At 38.8% G+C, this 23,642-nt stretch overlaps 4 protein-coding genes and 1 non-coding gene across 6 annotated transcripts; 2 read left to right on the top strand and 3 right to left on the bottom strand.

Moving 5' to 3' along the window:
* LOC104706159 (peptidyl-prolyl cis-trans isomerase-like) lies at nucleotides 747-1,516 on the top strand. Its single transcript, XM_010422315.1, has 2 exons — nucleotides 747-756; nucleotides 837-1,516. Exons 1-2 carry the CDS (start codon nucleotides 747-749, stop codon nucleotides 1,514-1,516), a joined length of 690 nt encoding a protein of 229 aa, XP_010420617.1.
* LOC104786514 lies at nucleotides 1,692-6,131 on the bottom strand. The gene is made up of 8 exons (XM_010511942.1): nucleotides 5,871-6,131; nucleotides 5,248-5,697; nucleotides 3,046-4,832; nucleotides 2,618-2,887; nucleotides 2,450-2,530; nucleotides 2,237-2,348; nucleotides 2,087-2,153; nucleotides 1,692-2,003 (listed from the first exon to the last, which is right to left on the bottom strand). Exons 1-8 carry the CDS (start codon nucleotides 5,950-5,952, stop codon nucleotides 1,913-1,915), a joined length of 2,940 nt encoding a protein of 979 aa, XP_010510244.1. The 5' UTR covers nucleotides 5,953-6,131; the 3' UTR covers nucleotides 1,692-1,912.
* TRNAP-AGG lies at nucleotides 6,225-6,296 on the top strand. Its single transcript has one exon. It is a non-coding gene; the product is annotated as a tRNA-Pro (tRNA).
* LOC104706151 (pentatricopeptide repeat-containing protein At3g21470-like) lies at nucleotides 6,378-8,038 on the bottom strand. The gene has a single exon (XM_010422304.2). It carries the CDS (start codon nucleotides 8,014-8,016, stop codon nucleotides 6,445-6,447), a length of 1,572 nt encoding a protein of 523 aa, XP_010420606.1. The 5' UTR covers nucleotides 8,017-8,038; the 3' UTR covers nucleotides 6,378-6,444.
* LOC104786507 lies at nucleotides 8,033-11,095 on the bottom strand. 2 transcript variants are annotated; one of them, XM_010511933.2, is made up of 12 exons: nucleotides 10,882-11,095; nucleotides 10,491-10,586; nucleotides 10,245-10,399; nucleotides 10,049-10,142; nucleotides 9,828-9,898; nucleotides 9,649-9,755; nucleotides 9,411-9,532; nucleotides 8,907-8,995; nucleotides 8,734-8,793; nucleotides 8,534-8,638; nucleotides 8,386-8,436; nucleotides 8,033-8,293 (listed from the first exon to the last, which is right to left on the bottom strand). In XM_010511933.2, the coding sequence occupies exons 1-12, from the start codon at nucleotides 11,024-11,026 to the stop codon at nucleotides 8,198-8,200; spliced, it is 1,191 nt and encodes a 396-aa protein (XP_010510235.1). In that variant the 5' UTR covers nucleotides 11,027-11,095; the 3' UTR covers nucleotides 8,033-8,197. The 2 variants fall into 2 exon arrangements, with proteins under 2 accessions (XP_010510235.1, XP_019082880.1); XM_019227335.1 differs by having other exon boundaries at nucleotides 8,033-8,436; nucleotides 10,882-11,094.

The following is a 23,642-nucleotide window of genomic DNA, read 5'->3' as shown; positions in this document are numbered from 1 at the left end:
ATACTGTTGTTTTTGAATTTTAACGATGCAGTGGCAGTTTAGATTTTGGATAGGAGTAATTGACGGTTAATACGATTCGTTAATTATTATTCTCTTGCACTTATTGGATTGAGGTATTTAATGAATTTAAATTAACAGATGATACAAATCGATTTTAAAAATTCATTAAAAGAAACTAAACTTAAAACTTTACTATAGTGAAATATTGATATATGATGAATTCAGCGGCTATGTTTGTTTTACTAATTAAGCACGAAAACGGGAGGAGGTGATGCTTTTAAACCAACTGAACTGATAAACGAATATGTTAGTTTTACTAATTATTAACTGATTCGCTGATTCGTAGTCCCGATCCCACCAAATCAAATGACTAGAGAAAAAGAAATCAAAATTGTGTTTGATTCTCGTTTGAGTTTTTAAACAACTATTTTAACGTGATTTGATTTGAAAATTGATTCATAATCATTGTTAGCTAAAAAAAAAAAATACAAGCAATCTAGGATATTTTAAAAATATTTACCTAATAATTTAGTATATTATTGAAAGTGTATGATTCAACTTTCATAATAAGATATGGTTAGATATGATCATTTATATATTAGTAGAGATATTATTATCCATTATATATAGCACAAAATCTAAACGGTTTTAGTATTATAAACCCTGTAGATATTCTTTGCTTGGGTATGTGTACAAAATACCTCCCATAAACCCTAATAATTAATATCTCCGATCCATCTCCCAAAATGGAGATAAGTTTTCGCTTTAGTAATGAAGCCAATGAACAATTAACGTTCCGGCTAATGTTCGTTTTACAATAAGCGTTAAGCCTGTAGGCGCACTCGTACCACCCGCTGGTGGAGGAGAAAACGTTAATGGAGCGCATGTTCATCCTCCGGCTGGTGGGGTTGAACAAGTAAAGGATGAGTGTATCAAAGCAGAAACCACTAGTAAGTTCCCTCATCCATCTTTGAAAACGGCTAACCCTAGAGTGTTTTTTGATATGACCGTGGGCGGCAAACCGGCTGGTCGGATCGTGATGGAGCTCTTTGCCGACACCACCCCGCGTACGGCGGAGAACTTTAGGGCCCTTTGTACGGGAGAGAAAGGAATGGGTAAGTTTGGTAAGCCACTCCACTACAAGGGATCAATCAATCTATGGCGACGGATCCGGAGGAGAATCAATGATCACATGTTCTGTGGAGGAGATATTACTGATGGTGACGGATCCGGAGGAGAATCAATCTATGGCAATAGATTTTTCGAGGATGAGAACTTCATAAGGCAACATACCGGTCCAGGTTTCATTTCCATGGAGGGCCGTGGTCCAGGCTCCAGCGGATCTCTGTTCTTGATCGGCATGAGGGAGGGCAGGCATCTCGGCATGGAGACCGTTGTATTCGGCCAAGTTGTTGAAGGATTGGATGTGCTCAAGAGCATTGCCAAAGAGGTCGGAACTCCTAACTGCGTGCCTTCCAAGCCTGTGGTGGTCGCCCACTGCGGTCAGATCTCATAGAACGCGTTTGTTTAATTTCTTCTTTTGGTTTTGAGTTTGGTTAGTTTGTGTTTCCATCCAGTTTAGAGGCCACTGAATAATCTTTTTGCTAGCATTGATGATGATGATATTTTATCATCTCATTGGAAAAAAAAATCAGAAAACCCTGTTTAAACCTTATTATCACAAGTTGCTATAGATAGGCAAAGCTTTGAGAATCCAACTTATTATTCATAATGACTGTGACTCAAAACCCAGCTCTCGTAATAAAAGGGAAATGATACAACTTTCAAACGACTTTAGAGAAGAGTAAAATGTATCACGCAGATAATTTACACTCTTTGAAGCCAAAGACAACAACATGTTAACTTTCTAATCTAATCTAAAACATATAAGAGTTTGATCGCATTTACTCTTTCACCCGCTACGACGTTGGAACTTGCCTTTTACGTCTTTGATCCATATTGTTGACCGCGTTCTCCTCACATTCTCTGTGAAGAGACGATACCTAACACAATTCAGAAGAATGAAGCCATTGATGAGATGACACAAAACGTAATTCCACAAATCTTTTCAAATAAGAATACTCACCTCTCGTACTCAAGTCTTTGAGTAACTATTCCATTTAAAATTAACTCCGAGCTATACACCTCAGTACCTGAGAAAAGTAAACAAAAAATTATTCAGCGTGACATATACACATACATATGCAGACGTCATATTGACCAAACTGCAACTCACCTCTCTCTAGAAACGGTATGCAGATAGCGCGATCCTCTTCACATGATAAAACCAAAAGATTCTCTGGGACTTTATCTTTGCTCAGGGTAGATCTTCCGAGTCTTTGTAAAGGCTGGCATTTGTTTTCATTATGGATCAGTTTGGGTGGTGGGGAGAAAAAGTTATGGAAGACTAGTTCAATTTCATGCAATAAAAAGGCAAAGAAATGATTACCAGTCCATTAACTGCTTTAACCAAAGTCGTGATTGTGTTTAAACCAGGCTTTGTATTTGGGGTAATAAAAACTCTTCTCCCCTAAAATTAGTGTGAAAATGATAAGCCGAAAAGGGAGAACAAACGAGGTGAAATAGAGGAATTGAAATTTTAAAGAGTATTAGATACCTCTAGTAGCGGAAGCTGGCGTGCACGAGCCAAAGAAACTACCATGTTGAAAGAGAACTCCTTCTCCTTCTTTATATCTCTGAGTATATACGGATCCTCGTCAACGTATATGTTTACTTGATTGATGCTTTCAAGCCATTGCGTTGTGACCACCGGCTTGCCTGAAACGATTGCCTCTAGCATGTTCCTTGTACGCGTAAAGTTATCAGCAATGAAGTGTGTTGCCTCATTCATGGAGGAAGCTTCCGAAATATCGAACCGTGCCAAAATCTGTTAAGGAAATGCAAGATTGTTAGACGCTTACCTTGTTTAGAAGTCTTTGGTTAACTGTAAAACGAAAAATTGACTACCAGTTGAATAAAGAGAAAGCAAGGTATAAGGTCAGTAGGTCACATAATCGACGGGAAGGTACAAAACCAAATTTATACCTTCTTCTGATGTTTGGTTACATCTTCATCAAGATGCTGGCTGAATAAGACACATACACTGCCCAAATCTCTTCTCTTTCTAGTACTCTTTGTCTCGGAGTTAGGTTCCAATAATGGTAAGGTTAAGCTACGATATTCCCTTGTAGTGTGTGATGTAACTGAGTCCTTACAAGAAAGTCTATGATACTCGTCACCCATGCATATAGGCGATACATTAGCTGAAGGCATCTTAAACTTAACTGGAGTATCAAAAGAGGCATCTGAACTCCTTCCTGCCTCATCAACCTGATTTTGCAAAATACGAGTTGATCTTCTCCGCTTGGGATGATTCAACACCTCAGCTTCATCAAGCGTATTTTCACTTTTTGAATACGTATCCCTATTCTTCTCACAAGACTTAGCAGGAATTGATCTAGCCTTCTTGGTTTTTATATTCAATGATTCAACATTACTATCCACAGCTTGAATCCCCTTAATCCTCTTGGATTTTCTGGTAACGACTCCACAAGTAGAAATGTCTCCTTCCAGTGACAATTTCTTACCTATTAGATTGTTTAGCTCAGGATCAGTTCCCCTGCCGTCCCCAGAGTACAGAGCATTCATCACTTCAGCAGCCATTTGTGTATCAGGGCCTGCTTCTGCCCCTTCATGCCTATCAGACATTTTTGTATCACTTTCCTTGGAAACTTCATCTAAACTGACAACAAGATTCTTTTTCGTTTCTCCTGAAGCAGTCTGGACCTTCCTACTTTTCCAGCAGGATGGACCTTCTTTATCAAGCTGGTCACCCTTTGAAGACCCTTCGATATTCTGACTAGCCTTCTTCATTCTTTTTTTCAACAATTCATCTTTACTCATAGCCTGAATCCTCTTAGCTCCCCTGGATTGTCTAGTAACGACTCCACCGGGCGAATATCCTCTTTCTTCTCCCGGTGACAGTTTCTTTCCTGTAAGACAACTCGCCTCAGAAACAAACTTGCTACGGTCTCCAAAGCACTGATCATCCATCGCTTGATCAGCCACTTGTGTATCATTGCCCAAAACAACCGCTTCACGAACTTCATCTACCTCTTTGCCAAGATTCTTTTTAGCAGCCTGGATATTCTTTCGGCTCCTAGTCATTCTATGCTGCAACAGTTTGGAATCAGAACGAGTCTTCACACTATGACTTTCATGTATCATTTCACTTTTCTGATCTCTAGGCAAGGTAGAATATTCCCGTCCTTTACTTGCAACGCCAAAGAATTCATCTTTTCTTCTACGATAGATATCACCTCCTCCTTCATCCTCACGATTATCATCCCAGTCGAAAATACAGTTTTCAACAGCTTCGCTTTTGTAACTTAATTTCTTTGCTAATTCTTGTGGGCCTTTAAAAACCGGAACACATTTTGACTTTTCTTCTGTTCTCCTTCCACAGTCCGCTTCAACTTCAAAACCAAACTCCAGACGGGCCTCACTAATGAGCTTATCAACCAAGTTAAGAGCACTGGCCTGGGATGCCTCACCAGGTTCTTGAGAGTCAATATAACTCAAATTCCCCAGATCGACCTCGTCATCAACAGAATGGGAATTTTCATCAGGCAAATCTTCCATGAAAAGCTTCCTCGCTGTTCTGTTTCCTGTGCGTAAGTCATTTTTCTTTTCAGCAAATATACTGGTAAGAGATTCCAGATTCCCTACTTCTCCAACACTGTTGGGAACCTTTTGGTTTGCAACACGAGCTGCCACAGCAGAAGCACGAAAAGCTGCTGAACGAACTGAAGCGAACCTTGCCACCTTTTTGCCTGGTAAAAGAAACAAAAGGTCATTGATAAAAGTGAAATGAGAGAGGAAACTTCAAATGCTTCAAAAATGTTGAAAATAATATATAGACAAATAAAATTACTTGGGAAGAATGCAAGTCTAATCTAAAAAGACTACAGCACTAATGGTTTGTTATTAAACCACAGGACAACATGACTACCTTAGTAGATTAAGAATTCATCTTCTAGAAGGGGTATATGAACATTAACAATGGGGTCACTAAACTATATACAAAAACATGCTGTTCCCACAATTGACGAAGAATATCTCCCATGCTTGGAGGTTGGTAAGCAACTAAGGTACGGTCAAAGACTTTTTGACACAAGAAACACATACTGAACCCAAGTAGCCAACTTAAAATCTCTAACTAGAAGCAAAACGAGAACAGAAACTCACCAGAAATCCCATGTTCATTTGACCAACCATCAAGGGCGCATGTCGATCCAACCTTTTCATTAGCATCCTGTCTATTCTCTTCACTAGATAAAACAGTTTCACCTTTACTACAAGAGTCACCACTGCCGTCAAAGAGCTCATTATCATCTTCCAAGACAGCAGTAACATCATCATCACTATCCGCAACAACCTCATCATCAAAACAATCCAAAACCTGTGTAGCCAAACCATCAAAAGCTTCGAGCAACTGAGTCCCTTCTACAAAAGTCTCTTGTTCTTGGATATCAAACACCAAATCAACTGCTTGAGTTTCACCACAGAGAAGAAACTCTTCATTGTCACATTTAGTATCAATGACCTGAGTGTCCATATACTGATCATTAATCCAAGCATCATCCTCAAAAGGTTGTGTTTCATCATAATCCCCAAGCAAGCTATCTTTATCTTCCCCTAAGATTCACAACAAATCAATCAAAAACACAGCAAAATCAGATTTTGTTGTTAATAAATCCCATTAACAGTTAAAAAACCTCATACCCAAACTCTTAATTGAAATTAAGAACAAAAAAAAAACAGAGCTTTTGATAAACCCTAAAGAGATCGATGAGTAAGAAAATAATTACCAGAATCAGAAGGCGAAGAGGGATTCGAATTAATCGGCTGGGTCTCTATCTCCGCTGAGAAGTCGTTATCTGCTTTCGCCATTACGATTCATCCACCGAAGACGATAATCCAATTCGACGGGATTGGTTTCTCTCTCACGGCGATGTAATTACGAATGATTTATAGGAGAATTTGCGATTTCAATGTAGATTCCAATTTCCAAAAGTGAGAAGAAGACAGTGAGTGTATTAAGGCGCGCAAAGCGTCTCTTTTAGGGTTCTCGCGGCGGGGGAATGTGGAAACTACCTAATTTAGAGGGAAATAACATAACTAATATATATATATAGGTATTATTGTAGTGGATAAACAAAAACGGGCGTTTGGTCTAGTGGTATGATTCTCGCTTAGGGTGCGAGAGGTCCCGAGTTCAATTCTCGGAACGCCCCTTATCTTTTTATTAATAAGAATATTTTTGTAATTTCCATCAAACAGTTAATAGTGTCTTTAACGAGTAGATTTTTTTCTAGTAATTTCCATAAAACATGTCCGATTTATAATCATGTAAAAACTAACTACAGTATAAATAGTACAGACTCAGGTAAAAACTAGTGAGCTAAACCCTGGGGATTTCTCAAGACCCCTTTTCTCCATTTCTACTCTCATCATTTCGGATGTTTCCCATCTCTTGGCGTGTGCATATAAGTTCGATATCGACACAAGATGGTTTTCCCTTTCCTCGTTTGTGATGGTTCCCATACTCTCGATCACCTCCATTACTTGTTCAGCCATTTCTGTATCCATATGAACCTTGCAAGCACCTAGTAAAGCTCCCAAGACTGTATCGTTCGGTTTCATTAGCATTTCTCTTATCAATCCGTAAGCCTCTTTCAGTTTCCCCGAGCGTCCCAAGAGATGAATCATACATCCGAAATGTTTCACGTTTGGTTTCACATCTTTTTCCGTCATCTCCAAGAATATTTTCAGACCTTCTATTAAAAACCCTCCGTGTGCACAAGCAGTGAGAACCGCCATAAAAGTGATCTCGTCGGGGGTTGTGTCTAACCTCTCCATCGTTCTGAACATCTCTAAAGCTTCTTTGCCTTTCCCATGAATGGCGAGACATGAGATCATAGAGTTCCAGCACGCTACACTTCTCTGACTTAACGACTCAAACACTAAAGTCGCATTCTCTAGATCCCCACATTTAGCATACATATCGATCAACGCATTTGAAACAAACTGATTAAGTTCGATTCCTTTATAATTAATCAGAGAGTGAACTTCTCTACCAACATCAAGACAACCAGATTGAGCACAAGCAGATAAAACACTTGAAAACGTTACCTCATCCGGTTCATACCCTTCTCTTTGCATCTTATAGTAAGCATCAATAGCATCATCAGAGTACCCATTCTGTGCATAACCAGTGATCAGAGTGTTCCAAATCACCATATCATGAGACAAAACTCGATAAAAAACAGCAGTGGCCTCACACACATCACCTATCCTAAAATACCCGGAGATCATCAATGACCATACAAACGAGTTCTTCTCCGGTATATCCTCAAAAAACATCCTTGCATCCTCCATTACTCGATTACTAACGTAAACTCCAAGCATCATGGACCAAGCCTTCGCATTCTTCATCTCTATAGGCATTCTCTCAAACAATTCTCTAGCTTTCTCAATCTCTTTCCTCTTCCCATACCCTTTCATCATCTCGATCCAAGTCACCGTATTTCTAGAAACTGATATCTCTTCGAACAACCCACTAGCCGAAACTTCATCACCGTTACTCATATACCCACCGATCATAGCGTTCCAAGTAGCCACGTTTCTCTCAGGCATTTCGTCAAACACCTTACGTGCAGAAAATACACATCCCCATTTCCCATACATGTTGATCATAGAGGTTCCCACAATAACATCTGAACATACACCGAACTTGATGGATTCAGAATGCAACAGCTTCCCAAGAACGAGACGTGGAACAACGCAAGCACAAGCCTTTAAAATCAAAGGAACCCATCCGGGAAAATATACTCCTTTACTGCGTATTCCTTGGTACAAAACCAGAGCTTGTTTTGGTGATCCTCTAGATATATGATTCTTTATTACATTTGACACATGAAACTCACCTAACGATAGATGTTCCTCCAAATTCATTACCAAAAAAAAAAACTCTTCGCTAGTCTTGTAATATTATTGACTACCGCATAAAGTACACACTTTCAAGGAAACGACAAACGAGAGTTTATTTTGAGTGAGGCTACAAAAAGGCAACTCTCGTCAGTTTGGGCCTGAGTCCTAAAGAACAAGGAAGGGTTGTCGTAAAAATTGCAAGGAACTAAAACAGAAATGTCCCTGTTTCTCCTCCTACAGTATCCCCTCTTATCGGTTTGACTATTATTCTGAAAAGCCGCCTTGAAATGGTCTTATATAGCTGCATTCAAATGGATCCAGTCATCAGCTCAGAAGAGCTTCATTCTTGTTTAACTCATCTAAATTAACGTTGACTCTCAAACCCGAGGTTACCAAAGCATTGACCATTGCAGGGATGTCAGATTTCAGCGAAGCTACCACCGCCTGTTTTATAAAGGAGACATGGTTTAGGTTACAAGCTTTTGGTTTCGCGTATACATAAAAAGTGATATTTGAATGGCCTACTCGGAGAGAATTCTACCTTCTTATCTTCTTCATTTTGGTGCTTGATAACGTCCACCGGCCACTCGTTTACCAGCTTCTTGAATTCAGCCTCAAGTGATGACTTCTTCTCATCAGGATATGCCTGTGAAGAATATACACAAGGTATTTAACAAATTTTTTGATCCTGGGATCAAGACAATGAAAAAAAAAAGATATTATCCAGGTTCTGGCTCACACCTGACAGATAATCTGAATGACAGCAGCAGCTTCTTTGGGTTTATGTTCTAGCAGAAAACCCTGACAGAGAGAAAAAGATTCAAGAACAATCCCAAAATTTGGTTCTAATAAATATCAATAGGAGTGATATGCCCATATTCATAACATGAGGGATGCATAAAGAGCTGTTTTACCTTTGCACATGAAAAGGCCCCGGAAAGGGTGTGTTGAGTGTAAGTCTCAGATCTCAATTTATCAACATTCCATAACGATTCTGTGTCTCCTGATAAATCAAGCGTACAATAAAACAGTAAGAAAATTGACATCCAAATAATATAGGAAATCTTTTACAATTCGAACTGTGTTCTGCTATTAGCATTATTAAGAGTAACGCAGCCTAAATCCCATTTGGAGTCAGGTCATTCATGAGATTAGATAGAAAATAAGAAATCATACTTCTTGGGTCCCTTTTACCAACTTGGCTACCAAAATTTATCTGTTTTGCCAATACCTATAGATAATGCAACAGTTAACTTAGCCTATCTCAAAATACCAACGGAAGGCATATGATAGGTTATATCTCGTCTGATGTTTAAGTAGACATATCTCAAGACAAATTACGGAGTGGTTGTAACAAACTCTATCGACCAAGAAATCCTTCAAAGTACAACTACGGAAACCAACTACACTAAATGTACCTCTTTTGGCAGCAAATTCCATCCAGACATCAAATGTGGTCTTCCTGAGCTTGACTCCAGCTTTGCAGAATTTCTTCGAGTACTTAGCTAACAAACCCCAGTTATCTGTATCATGACAGATCCTGCAAACATTCAGTTGAAGTTTCATTGCATAACATTGATACTAAAGTTCTTTGAATTAATGAGTCATGGAAATCGGAACACAAGTGTTTCAACTACTTTCAAGTAATCTACTCACCTGAAAACTAAATCTGCTGTCCCAGGTTGTAAAGGCAGATTACTCGTTTTTAGGAGTTTCATTACTTCGTCCATTAGTTTGGCATCCTTGTGCTCTAATGCATATGACTACAAGAAACCAGCTAACATCAGTTTTGTGTGCCAAAGAGACAAACCAACCAACTTATGTACTTGCAATACCAGTAAATAGTGTGCAGATGCAACACTAGGAGTCAAACCGTGAACGTTGTGTTTCCAAAGAGCCCTTTTACCTACGGTCATAATTATAATAGCTACATTAGCAATGACATTTTCTCAGAACAGCTAGGAAAAGAAAACTCAACAGCAGTTCAGGAGTGAAAATCTTAAATAAAGTGTAGCAAAAAGTAACTCAGCAAAATAAAAAGGTTTTGGATTATTACCATGGTTAATTGCTCCCACACTTACACAAGTCTTAGCAACTTGCCGGCATAGATTACAATTAAAGTTTTCATGAATACGAAGATTGGACAATCTCTACAGTCCAAACATATAAAAGCACCAATTAAAAAGCTTAAACTCAAACTTGATATTGAGAAAAAGGAACACACAGAAGGGAGAAGAAACAAAGCCACTCACAAATCTCCGTAGATTCTGCAGAACGTCAAACAGAAAACTAATGTCATCCTCGTTCTTACAGTTCTCAATTAATGACCACAACCAAGCATTCGGAGGCATTGATCTTTTCACATTAACAGAATCAAGTATTCTACCATGTAGTTCCTTGACAGCCTCTGCATACAGACAGCTATAAATTCGATCAGGAAACAATTCTAAGTAGCTTCAAAAACCGTTACAAAATAAAAGCGTCAAAAATTTAGCAACCTGTAGGATTCTCGACATGTTTTGCTTCAGAGGAAAAGTTTGCTCTCAACCCCGTCGTAGGTGATTGAGCGGACAACTGATTGCAAGTATCCATCCCTGCAACGCATTCTCATCTAAAGTATAACTAACTAACCAAGTTGCAAAAGACCCGAGTCTATACTCTCTAGAGTCTTATGACAGAAGAAGAAGCACACTATCAGCTTTTGAAAACTTGTATCCAAATTCAAAGAAGATGTAAGAAGTTACTCCTTCCTTCTACATTACAGTTTACAAACCAAGTCTATATAGTGAAATTTTGACAACACTAACAAGCCAGGAAACGTCTAAATCAAAACAAAACTCTAACCTCATAAAGCAAAAGTTCCCATTTTGAAAGCTACAGAGAAGGTACCTGGGGATACAGAGTGGGAAAGTGATCGATGGCTCGGCCATTGAACAACATGAGACGAATTGTATACAAAACTCAAATCAGCCTCGACGAGTGACAGTGGTTTCAAAACCCTAGCGATCTTACGGGAGTGCGATAGATATTGCATGATGATGACTTGGGTGGGGATCGATCTGTAGTGGCACAAGAACAGTAGTCTCTCTTGACGCAACAAGAACTCAGTATTTTAGGGTTTTACGGATTTTGGCCCCAATTAATTGGTATTTTGGTAAAGCACCCGAATACTTGTTTTTCTTAACAAATGGCCCCATTATTTCTCGCAGGTAGGCACTAGTCCTCTCTCGTTCGTAAGAGAGGTGGCAAAAGGCAAAAAACACACACACATATCCAGAGAACAAGACCCAAATAATTACTACTGTTCGGATCTAGCTTAATCATATGTTGGGGGTTTCCAAAAATACACTATTTATGTATGTCAGTATGTGGTGTTTAATGTTTTATACATTTTAAAAATATCATCTATATTTTTGTTCTTTTAAGAACTAAATTCTTGTAACTTTACTAAGTATTAGTGTAAGAAAATAATTATTTCTTACCCATGTATATGGTCTTGTTAGTAGGTTATTTAATGGGATTTGTTATATTTTGTTTTTAATTATTTGGGAACTAAAAGGACATGTGTTAAGCTATATGTGAAGCTTATGCTTATAAGGACAAGTATTAAACTAAATGTCATACATAGCTTATAAGAGAACAAGTGTGAAGTTACATGTTGTGTTTGAAGCAATGCTAGACACTTGTTCTCACACTTGTCACCACTGTCTTCATCTCTACTGTGATGGATGGTTGAGATTAAATTAGAAGACAAAACCCTTATGAAGAGTAAGGTCCTCTTCCCTCCTATAAATAGATGGTTTGCTCCATCACAAATCATCACAAGAACAAAACAACACATAAAGAAAAGAGTTTATAGGAAAGGCAAGAGAAACCTTATCTTCCACCTAAAGATCATCTAAGAGTTTCTTTTCAAGCCTTCAAGTCAAGCCATTTAAGAAAAAGAAACCATTCAAGGAAGCATCATTTCTACAATGAGTGGAGGTATTACTTTAACCTTCTTTATGATTCTATTATGTGATTAGTATAGATGTTTAAGATCTTAGGGTTCATGTTAAAAGAATGTTTAACATGTGGTATCACAGCTTATGGTTATGAACATCTAATTAATCCATTAAGAATAATAGATTTATGGTTTAAAGAACTAAAAATTAAAGCTTTGAGTTATGATGTTTGTACACTTGAATTTTTTTTTTATTTAAGTTTCAAGTTACAATCTGTGTTTAAATTAAATATATATATATATATATAAGTGATAAAAGATTGGTTTATCTTAATGTTCATAATTAAGAAATTGATATAACCATAATGGTTTTATCTTATAATGATTTGCACATAGAAAACCAAAATATTTAAATGTTGATATGTTTATGTATTAATTAGCTACCCATAGGTAGGCTGATGACATAAAACATGATCAATAATTTATTAGAATGTTTGTATATGAGTTAATTAAGTATATCCACCTATAGCTTAATTAATCTGATACATCATTCAAGAAAATTTTTCGGAAAGCTATGACATTATGATATATTATAATGACTACCCACAGGAGCATTATAATTTGAAGTCATATGCATTCAATAATTTTTGTTAATGTGTTGTTTAAATTTTGAACCTCAATTAAAGCTTGTTATATCTCTAAATCGCAGCATCATTTCCTGCTAGTTTGCCATCTATGGTCTCTACTGTTCCGATCCTCACTAGAACCAACTTCTCAGAATGGAAAGAGAAAGTTGAGTTCACATTAGGAGTACTAGATATGGATTTGGCACTTCGTGAAGAAGAGCCAAATCCCTATAACTATAACTAGTACTGAGGAAGAAAAGGCTCTCCATAAAGCTTGGGAGAAAGCTAACAGATTAAGCATGATGTTTTTTAAAATGACCATAGCTAGCAATATCAAAACTTCCCTTCCAGATGCAGATAAAGCTATAGATTATCTAGCAGCTATAGAAGAACGGTTTAAGACTGCAGACAAATCCCTTGCAGGGAAACTTATAGCAGATCTTACAACCATTAAGCATGATGGGACAAGGTCTATGCATGAACATTGCATTGAAATGAGCAACCTTGCGGCTAAACTAAAGAATTTAGGAATGAGTGTGGACGATTCATTTCTTGTCCAATTTATCCTAAATTCACTACCTCCTCAGTATGGACCCTTTCAGATCAATTATAATGCAATTGATGAAAGGTGGACATCTAATGAATTGGCTAATAAACTAGTCCAAGAGGAGGCTAGACTTGGTCGTGAAGGAATTAAAGTTTCCCATCATGTTCAAGGAGTTGGACCTAAAGTTGGGTTTAGGCATAAAAAGAGCCATCAAAGAGCACAACCCACAATGAACGATTCCGATCAAGTTAATCCGAAGAAAAAGGCAAAGAAAGATTACAGGTGCAACTTTTGTAAAAAGGTTGGACACTTTCAGAAAGATTGCCCTAAAAGAAAAGAATTGTTCGAAAAGAAAGGTAATCCTATGGGTTCTGTAAACTTTTTCGAATCTAATCTTACTTATGTTTCTTCCAAAACTTGGTGGATTGATAGCGGTCCTAATGTACATGTAACGAATTCCGTACAGGTAAATCTACTTACTGATGGGGAATCGCGATAAGGCACCAGTTGAAGCTGTTGGCAGCTATCGTCTCATTTTAGATGGTGGATTTTGTCTAGATTTATATCAGACTCTTTATGTTCCATCTATTTCCCGTAATTTAGTTTCTGTAAGCAAACTTGATTTGGCTGGTTTTAAATCTACTCAAGGAGATGGTTGTTTTAATATATTTCTGAACTCTAAACGAATTGGTTCTGGAATATTAGTTGATGGTCTTTATATGTTAAAACTGGCTGATCAACCTTATGAGACACATCTCTCCTTCTATTCTGAAAGTAGACTTAAAAATAAAACATGTACTAATGACTCATATTTCTTGTGGCATAAAAGATTAGGACATATTTCTTATGAAAGAATTAAAAGATTGGTAAAAGATGGAGTCATTCCAAATCTTGATTTTACCAATAAGAAAATGTGTATAGATTGCATTAAAGGTAAACAAACTAAACACACTAACAAAGGAGCCACAAGAAATACACAGCTTCTTGAAATCATACATACAAATATTTGTGGACCATTTGACATTCCAACTTTTGGAGGTGAAAAGTACTTCATCACTTTTATTGATGATTATTCACGTTATTGTTATCTCTATTTATTGCATGAAAAATCTCAATATTTGGATGTTGTACAAGCATTCATTAATGAAGTTGAGAGGCAATTAGATAGAAAGATAAAAATCGTAAGGTCAGATAGAGGTGGTGAATTTTATGGCAGATATAATGAAACAGGACAACATCCTGGACCATTTGCCATACTCCTTCAGAAATTAGGAATTGTTGCGCAGTACACAATGCCTGGTTCTCCATGGCAGAATGGTGTAGCTGAAAGACATAATCATACTTATATGGAAATGGTTAGATCTATGATGAGTCATGCTAACCTACCTATATCCTTGTGGATGGACGCATTACGTACTGTTGTCTATATTTTGAATAGGGTTCCTAGCAAATCAGTTTCAAATACCCCTTTTGAACTGTGGAAAGGCTGGAAACCTAGTTTGTCACACCTCCAAGTTTGGGGATGTCCAGCTGAAGTAAGAATATACAATCCACATGAAAAGAAATTAGACTTTAGAACGATCAGTGGTTTCTTTATAGGTTACCCTGAGAAGTCTAAAGGATATAGATTTTATTGTCCATCCCATAGTACAAGAATAGTAGAAACCAATAATGCCAAATTTTTTGAGAATGGTGAGATTAGTAGGAGTGATAAAGTCTGTGATATAACTATTCAGGAAACTAGGGTTGATATTCCATTACCCTTAGTTCTACATGTTGGGGTTCATATCATTGTTGAACCATTAAACAATGAGGAAACCCCATTGAATGATCACACACTCCATGATGAAAATCTTGCCAATAATGATCATGAAGCAGAAGAGGAACCATCATTAAGAATATCAAATCGTACGAGGAGATCTACTATTTCAGATGACTTTGTGATTTATCAAATAGAATCTGGAGAAGAAAACATTAAAGATTCGGTTTCTTATTCACAAGCCATGAAGGATGTTAATTCTGATAAATGGATTGATGCCAGTAGAGATGAAATCGACTCGATGGTTAAGAATGAAGTTTGTGACATCGTTCCATTGCCTGATGGACACAAAGCAGTCGGGTGTAAGTGGATCTTTAAGACCAAACTCGACTGTAATGGCAATGTAGAACGATATAAAGCCAGACTAGTAGCCAAAGGATTTAGTCAAAAGGAAGGCATCAATTATAGTGATACTTTTTCACTTGTGTCTAGAAAAGACTCTCTCAGAAATATCATGGCGTTAGTAGCTCAGTATGATCTCGAGTTACATCAAATGGATGTGAAAACTGCCTTTCTTAATGGAGACTTGCAAGAAGAAGTCTATATGCGCCAACCTGAAGGCTTCATAATCGAAGGTCAGGAAGATATGGTTTGCAAATTGAAGAAATCAATATATGGACTGAAACAAGCTTCGTGGCAATGGTATCTAAAGTTTGATGAAACCATCATGATATGTATATATTTTACACTCTTTCATCATGCATTTGTTATTTATTTTGTTCTCTTAACTCATTGTTTTGCATTGTTTTTAGTCTCTTTTGCATATTATACATATTTAGGTAGTCTTTGCATTGGTCTTGCATACATCTTGCATATTGGAGTTATTTCAGGTGTTTAGGAGATGTCCAGACTGTTGGAACTGAATGGAGGTTGAGACATGCGGCTCGACCAAGCATGCTCGAAATGGACGTCATGTGACTCGACCGACATCCGACTTGGACGCGCTCTCAGGAAGAAGCACCAGCATCCCACTCGATCCATCATGCCTGGAATGGATGTCATCAACACTCCCGGAACCGTCTTTCGAGCCAACACCATCGCCGTTCGAGCCACCGGTCCAGATATTCAGATGTCTTCATCAAAGTTGTATATAATTGAGTCATCTTTCCAATGCCGTTTATTTCAAGCCAATCGGAGATGTGGTTCAAGAGTTATCACCGTTTTAGTGGATACATATTCACCCAGCTCGAGTCGCACCACCTCCACTCGATCCAGCTCGAGTCGCACCACCTCCACTCGATCCAGCTCGAGTTGCACCACCTCCACTCGATCCATCTCGAATCGTATGACTTCAACTCGATCCGTCCCACTCGACCGCACCCCAGGGAGAGATGACACGCGACTCGACCGCACATGTTTGGTTTCGCACGCTTCAGAAGATTCCCGAACCGACGCTATATCTTGTCGTTTTAAGTTTTAGGTTTTTTTCCATGTTGGACGACTATAAATACGTATTGTTAAGTCTTGGCTGGACATCCGATCTTTTATCTCTTTTTGTTCTTAAGGTTTTACCTAGCCACCGAAAACGTTTTGAGACTTTGTGTCCAGATATCTTTTGATTCATTTAGTTTTTGCATTTGATTTCTTCTACAAAGTTGTTCTCTCATTTCTATCTATCTTATTATGCTTTGTTCAAAGTTTTCTGGATTTGTATCTTTGGTGATGATTTCCGGATCTGAGTAGTGTTAGAGTTCTTGGGGATGGGATAGACTAGATGGAGGATATTAGGATGTATGGTGTTTAAGCTTTGATTTGTATGATTTCCTTCTGGACTAGTGTTAGAATTAGTAGTTTCTCTCTGATCAATTGGAACTAGGTTTGAGACATTTCCACACCCAAAAAGTGTCTGATGAAATGTCTGACCAACTAGTGCCAGAGACTTACGTTCCTAGCCTAAAAGATTAGTTGTCTAGGATGTTTGTTGACGTGAATGAACTTGTTTGTCATGTCTGCTCGACCCTGTTTCTCTAGTGAGAGCTAGGTATGGAAGTGGTTGAGTCAGAGGATGGGCAACATCACAAGGAGGAACGAGATGCCACAAAATCCGATCCTGGAAGTGGAAATATTTGACGTTTGGGGGATAGACTTCATGGGACCTTTCAACCCTCCATATAATGGTAATGTCTATATTCTAGTGGCAGTCGATTATGTTTCTAAGTGGGTCGAAGCCATTGCAAGTCCTACCAATGATCACAAGGTTGTTCTGAAGCTGTTCAAAAGTATAATTTTTCCAAGGTATGGGATACCCAGAGCGGTGATCAGTGATGGGGGAACTCACTTCATCAACAAGGTGTTTGAGAGTATGCTGAGAAAGTATGGGGTCAAGCACAAGGTGTCTACTGCGTATCACCCTCAGAACAGCGGACAGGTTGAAGTCTCGAACAAACAAATCAAGGGTATTCTGTCAAGGATTGTTGGGGTTTCGAAGAAAGATTGGTCTGTCAAGTTGGACGAGACTCTCTGGACGTACAGAACATCGTTCAAGACGCCAATAGGACGAACACAATTTTAGTTGATATATGGTAAAGCATGCCATCTCCCTGTAGAGGTTGAGTACAAGGCACTCTGGGCTATCAAGTTGCTGAACTTGGATATTGATACTGCTCAGGCTAAGAGAACTTTAGACATCCATGAGTTGGAAGAAATAAGACTTGATGCTTATGTGAGTTCCAAGATTTACAAGGAAATGACCGAGAATTTTCATGACAAGAAGATTATTGTCAAGGAGCTCAAGGCTGGAGATCAGGTTTTGCTGTTCAATTCCAGACTTAAGTTATTTCCTGAAAAGCTTAAGTCTAGGTAGTCTGGACCTTTTACAGTCAAAGACGTTCTGCCATTTGGAGTCATCTCTCTTCTGAACAAGGATGGCAGTGAATTCACTATAAACGGCCAAAGAGTAAAAAAGTATTTAGCTGACCAAGTCCAACTAGAGGAGTCTTCTGTGCTCCTCCATGAATCCCCAAAAGCCTAAAAGCTGCAAAGTCAAGCTAGGTACTTTAAACAAGCTCACTTGGGAGGAAGTCTCAAAGGTATCACTATACATATTCTTTAGGATCTTTGTGTTTTTAATTTTTGATTTTGGTTTTCCAGTGTTCAGGAATCTACAGAAGGGAGTATAGGCAACAGAGAAAAAAAAAGGGTGAAAGTAGCAGTTAAAAGATTACATCCAGCCCACACGACGAGGAAGCTTAACATGCGCGGGACTCGACTCGACTGTCAACTCATCTCACCCGTGACATGTGCACTCGACCACCATCTTCACTTGTCATTCGAGTCTATCATCACCTACTCAACCGGTGAGCTCAACGCAAGCCTCACTTCCGTCGCCACCATTCACCACCACTCGAGTCAGCACCGTGCGACTCGACCCATCCGGCAATCCTAGCTCACTACAAGACTTGACCGACGCCACTCAATCCTCTATTTCGAAGTATCCCGCTCGAGTCAACTCTACTCACTCGACCAGTCTAACTCGAGTCGACCATCTCCCACTCGACCGACAAGCTCAACACACGTCCCTTCATTGTTGTTGTTTGTCACCCACAACCAGTTCTGACTTGGTCCTTACGAAGCTTTAGTCGCAGTCCCGGAGAACAAACACGCATTTGTCACCCTATGACTCGACCCTCGTTGTTACACCACACGAGCTGAACGACTTGACCACCGGATCATCCACCTCGCTCGAGTCGACGTGTGTACACTCGACCCACATCAACTTGCTCTCCACACGACCTGCATGAAGATCCACTCGCGTATTATCACGGCGTTGCGACTCGACCGGACCATCTAACCCAAGTCGATGACATGCAGTGCGACGAGCAGCCGATCAATTATCAGAACACGCAACCGGTTGAGCAGAGAGTCGACCAACCAGCTGAGATCACTCCTACGGATCCGGACCAAGGTGAAGGACAGAGCCAGTACCACGCTCCTCCTTGGGCGAGCACTGATTCTTTCTTCTATTACTGAAGTAATCCTACCTTCCCTTGCATATACCATTTCATTTTTGCATTGTTTCTATTGTGATTCTTAAACCTTCCTGCAAATTTTTCTTACACAGGAGACTGTGTAATTTAGGTTTGGGGGAGGGTTTGGATGATGTATCTGATGTTGTTTTTTTTTGTGATTCTTATTTCAACTTTTTGCATCATATCATGTTTGAGACTGCATTCATCTATTTGCATAGCAAAACCAAAAAAATTAAAAAAAATTTCAAAAAAAAATCTTCACAAAAACAGAGTGTTCATGTAGTTTAAACTTGCACATTAGGATTGAGTCTAGTGTTATTCATATAGGGTTGTTGCATTTAGCATAGGGGTTGATGATGATTGTAACCTTGTAAGCATGTTGGATTCAATAGGATAGGATCAAGGTCCTTGTTATTAGTTCTTTGATGCTTGTTCATTGAACTTGAAAATGTAAGATTGAAGCATGTTTTGAATTGACACCACTCCCTATCTATCTGAACATAATCCTGACTTGCAATTATCTGGTTATGCATTGAAGTTGAACTCACGGATACCATACACATACTTGGATTGTCTTTCACATTTTTTACCACCCTTGTCAATCCAAATAGCTGATTCCCATCTTTGGAACAGTTTCCCGCACCCTTAACCAACCGTTCTTTCAAGCCAATTGTATTCTTGAGTGTCAGGCCTTTCCGAGTTGAGATTGTTAGAAAGTGTTAGGTTCTAACCAACAAGAGTAGGATCTTGTGTAGTTCTAGTTCGCGTTATTCGAACTAGTAGGACTAGGTGAGAACTCGATTTTGGGTATTGGGTATGGATTTGTGCAGAAAAGTAAAGGGTAGAAAGTCTTAAGGAGGGGGATGTTTGTTCAAAGTTTACAAGTCTAGTAAAGGATGTGGGTTGAGCAAGTAAAAAGGGTTATTGGTTCTGGGCATAAAATTAAAAGATTAGACAAAGAAAAGAAAGTGGAAATACTTAAGATGTCTAGAGTCTTAGAAGAAAAGAAAAAAGAACCATAGTGATAATAAGGATTTCCTAATCTGCTAGAATGAAAAGAAGTGAACTCCTCCTATAGAGATGATGTTTACCCATAGAGATGATGTTTCTGATGAAGGGTAGAGATAGGACCAACTTCTGGGTTAGAATGTTAGGACTGAGTTTCCTTGGGGACCTTGGGTAGACAGGGCACTGCTATTGTATGTATCAGTTGGTTTCAACCTTTAGCCTTCTTTTGAGCTCAACTCCGTTCGTGAGAGAACCCTATTGTGTATTGACAAACCCACTTAAGAAGGAGATCATTTTCGTCTTTAACCTTACACCTTAGCCAAATGAGTTCAATGGCATTGCATAGCTTGATTCATGGTTCTCTGTTAACGAATGTTAAAGGGGGTGATTGATAGGATTGCATGACTAGATTGAACAAATGAAATTCCTTCCCCATGCATCATAGAACTAAAAACAAGGACCTTGATTCTAACTACTCTATTCAGCATGTTTTAGGTTCTGAAACCCCATCTTCACACCTCTTCTCCATACGTTGTTCTTGATCGTTTGCTTGAGGGCAAGCAAAGACTAAGTTTGGGGGAGTTGATATGTATATATTTTACACTCTTTCATCATGCATTTGTTATTCATTTTGTTCTCTTAACTCATTGTTTTGCATTGTTTTTAGTCTCTTTTGCATAATATACATATCTAGGTAGTCTTTGCATTGTTCTTGCATATATCTTGCATATTGGAGTTATTTCAGCTGTTTAGGAGATGTCCAGACTGTTGGAACTGAATGGAGGTTGAGACATGCGGCTCGACCAAGCATGCTCGGAATGGACGTCATGTGACTCGACTGACATCCGACTTGGACGCGCTCCCAGGAAGAAGCACCAACATCCCACTTGATCCATCATGCCTGGAATGGATGTCATCAACACTCCCAAAACCGTCTTTCGAGCCAACACCATCGCCGTTCGAGTCGCCGTTCGGGTCGCCGTTCGATTCGTCGTTCGAGTTGTCGTGCGAGTCGCCGTTCGATCCACTGGTCTAGATATTTAGCTTTTGATGTCTTAATCAAAGTTGTAGAACATTGAGTCATCTTTCCAATGCCATTTATTTCAAGCCAATCGGACGTGTGGTTCAAGAGTTATCACCGTTTTAGTGGATACATATTCACCCAGCTCGAGTCGCACCACCTCCACTCGATCCAGCTCGAGTTTCACCACCTCCACTCGACCCACCTCGGGTCGTATGGCCTTAACTTGATCCGTTCCACTCGACCGCACCCCAGGGAGAGACGACACGCGACTCGACCGCACATGTTTGGTTTCGCACTCTTCAGAAGATTCCCGAACCGACGCTCTATCTTGTCGTTTTAAGTTTTAGGTTTTTCCATGTTGGACGACTATAAATACGTATTGTTAAGTCTCGGCTGGCCATCCGATCTGTTATCTCTTTTTGTTCTTAAGGTTTTACCTAGCCACCGAAAACGTTTTGAGACTTTGTGTCCAGATATCTTTTGATCCATTTAGTTTTTGCATTTGATTTCTTCTACAAAGTTGTTCTTCTCATTTCTATCTATCTTATTATGCTTTGTTCAATGTTTTCTGGATTTGTATCTTTGGTGATGATTTCCGGATCTGAGTAGTGTTAGAGTTCTTGGGGATGGGATAGACTAGATGGAGGATCTTAGGATGTAAGGTATTTAAGCTTTGATTTGTATGATTCCCTTCTGGACTAGTGTTAGAATTATTAATTTCTCTCTGATCAATTGGAACTAGGTTTGAGACATTTCCACACCCAAAAAGTGTTTGATGAAATGTCTGACCAACTAGAGCCAGAGACTTACGTTCCTAGCCTAAGAGATTAGTTGTCTAGGATGTTGGTTGACGTGAATGAACTTGTTTGTCATGTCTGCTCGACCATGTTTCTCTAGCGAGAGCTAGGTTTGGAAGTGGTTGAGTCTGAATAGCTTTTGCCAAAAGATTGGATTAGCTAAGTTGTGATGTTCATTGTTTAGGGATAGTTTGCTTGTGGCATGTTAAACACTTTGTAGACTAGGATACTCCACTGACATCAATTACTCCCATCCTTAGGACTTTTATCTTTTTGATTGATATTACATTCCTGAGACTGTTTCGTTTGTTCATGCTTAGAATCGTTTTCGGTTTCACTTATTCTCTTTTGCTTCTTGTCATGCATTCTCGTTTCTAGTTCTGTGACTCAATTTCGTTTTGTATTGTCATCATTCTAGGATTGTTAGACAAACACTCTTTTATATTGGCTTAACTTGTGATTCCTTGATTGCATCTTGAGTAATAGTATAGTTTCCCAACTGGATTGACACCTTAAGTACTACAACTGCATAAGGTTAATTGAACATGCTAGGACACACAAAAATCCAAGTATCACATCACGAAATTCGGTTTCAAAGAAAATGTTGTGGATCCATGTATATACCTCAAGATTAGTGGGAGTAACTTCATTTTTTTGGTTTTGTATGTTGATGACATCTTATTAGCCAGTAGTGATCTTGGTCTACTACATGAGACTAAGAGTTATCTCTCTAAGAACTTTGATATGAAAGATATGGGTGAGGCATCCTATGTGATAGGAATTGAAATATTCCGTGACAGATCATTAGGAATTTTAGGATTGTCTCAGAAAGCATATATTGATAAAGTTCTTGAGAGATTTGGCATGATGATGTGTTCTTCTAATAATGTTCCTATGCAAAAGGGTGACAAGCTTAATCTTAAGCAATGTCCGCAGAATGAATTGGAATATAATGAAATGCAAAAGTACCCTTATGCATCTCTTGTGGGAAGTTTAATGTACGCACAGGTCTGCACTCGACCTGATATTAGCCATGCAGTCGGAATGTTGGGTAGATTTCAGAGTAACCCAGGACTTGCTCATTGGAAAGCTGCGAAGAAAGTTTTGAGATACCTAAAGGGAACAAGAAACTACATGTTGACATATCGAAAATCAACACATCCACAGATGGTTGGATTTTCAGACTCAGATTTTGGTGGATGTGAAGATTCGAGGCATTGTACTCTCGGCTATGTGTATCTCCTTGGTGGAGGTGCCATTTCATGGAAAAGCCAAAAGTCAGAATTGATTTATACATCCACCATGGAGGCTGAGTATGTAGCATGTTATGAGGCTTTTATTCAAGGAACATGGTTGCGGAATTTCGTGTCAGAGTTTGGGGTTTTGAATTTTGTTGACAAACCTCTAACTCTTTACTGTGACAATCAAGCCGCAATCTTCTTCTCTAAGCATGATAGGATATCTAAAGGAGCCAAGCATATGGAACTCAAATATCTATCATTAAAGCAAGATGTTAAAAGAGAAAAGTTTGTCATTGAACATACAGGCACTGAGCTAATGGTCGGAGACATATTTACGAAAGCATTACCTCCAAAGACATTTATGAAGCATGCAGAAAGAATGGGTCTGGAGGATAGCACTTAATTATGTTGTCTGTTAATGTTTTAGCCTATGTTTGACATTTATAAGAGCTCTCTTATGACTTTTACATCTTCTATTCTGTTTCCAACGTGCGCACACATTATTGTTTGTTGGAATTATTGATAACAGAATACGTCTTAAAAGACATCAAAGAGACCATTAAAGATAACTCCTACTTATGGAATAATGTTTATGGTCTAGCTATGAAAAGTAGTCAATGTAGTAGTACATGGAAGGAATCATGTTGCAAAATGATGTGTGACCGCCATGACTCTCA

The sequence above is a fragment of the Camelina sativa genome, chromosome 1 (assembly GCF_000633955.1).
Source record: "Camelina sativa cultivar DH55 chromosome 1, Cs, whole genome shotgun sequence".
NCBI lineage: Eukaryota > Viridiplantae > Streptophyta > Magnoliopsida > Brassicales > Brassicaceae > Camelina > Camelina sativa.
This window is presented reverse-complemented; position numbering and strand designations above follow the sequence as displayed.

Bases quoted from the DNA above. Each gene is read 5' to 3' on its own strand.
- LOC104786514 (XM_010511942.1), bottom strand. From the start codon at position 5,952: ATGGCGAAAGCAGATAACGACTTCTCAGCGGAGATAGAGACCCAGCCG. The intron at 4,833-5,247 runs GTGAGTTTCTGT...TTCTTTTACCAG, and splicing joins AAATGAACATGGGATTTCTG to GCAAAAAGGTGGCAAGGTTC. The intron at 2,154-2,236 runs GTGAGTTGCAGT...TACTTTTCTCAG, and splicing joins CATACCGTTTCTAGAGAGAG to GTACTGAGGTGTATAGCTCG.
- LOC104706151 (XM_010422304.2), bottom strand. From the start codon at position 8,016: ATGAATTTGGAGGAACATCTATCGTTAGGTGAGTTTCATGTGTCAAAT.
- LOC104786507 (XM_010511933.2), bottom strand. From the start codon at position 11,026: ATGCAATATCTATCGCACTCCCGTAAGATCGCTAGGGTTTTGAAACCA. The intron at 10,400-10,490 runs GTTGCTAAATTT...GTCTGTATGCAG, and splicing joins ACATGTCGAGAATCCTACAG to AGGCTGTCAAGGAACTACAT. The intron at 8,437-8,533 runs GTAGAATTCTCT...TTTATAAAACAG, and splicing joins AAAATGAAGAAGATAAGAAG to GCGGTGGTAGCTTCGCTGAA.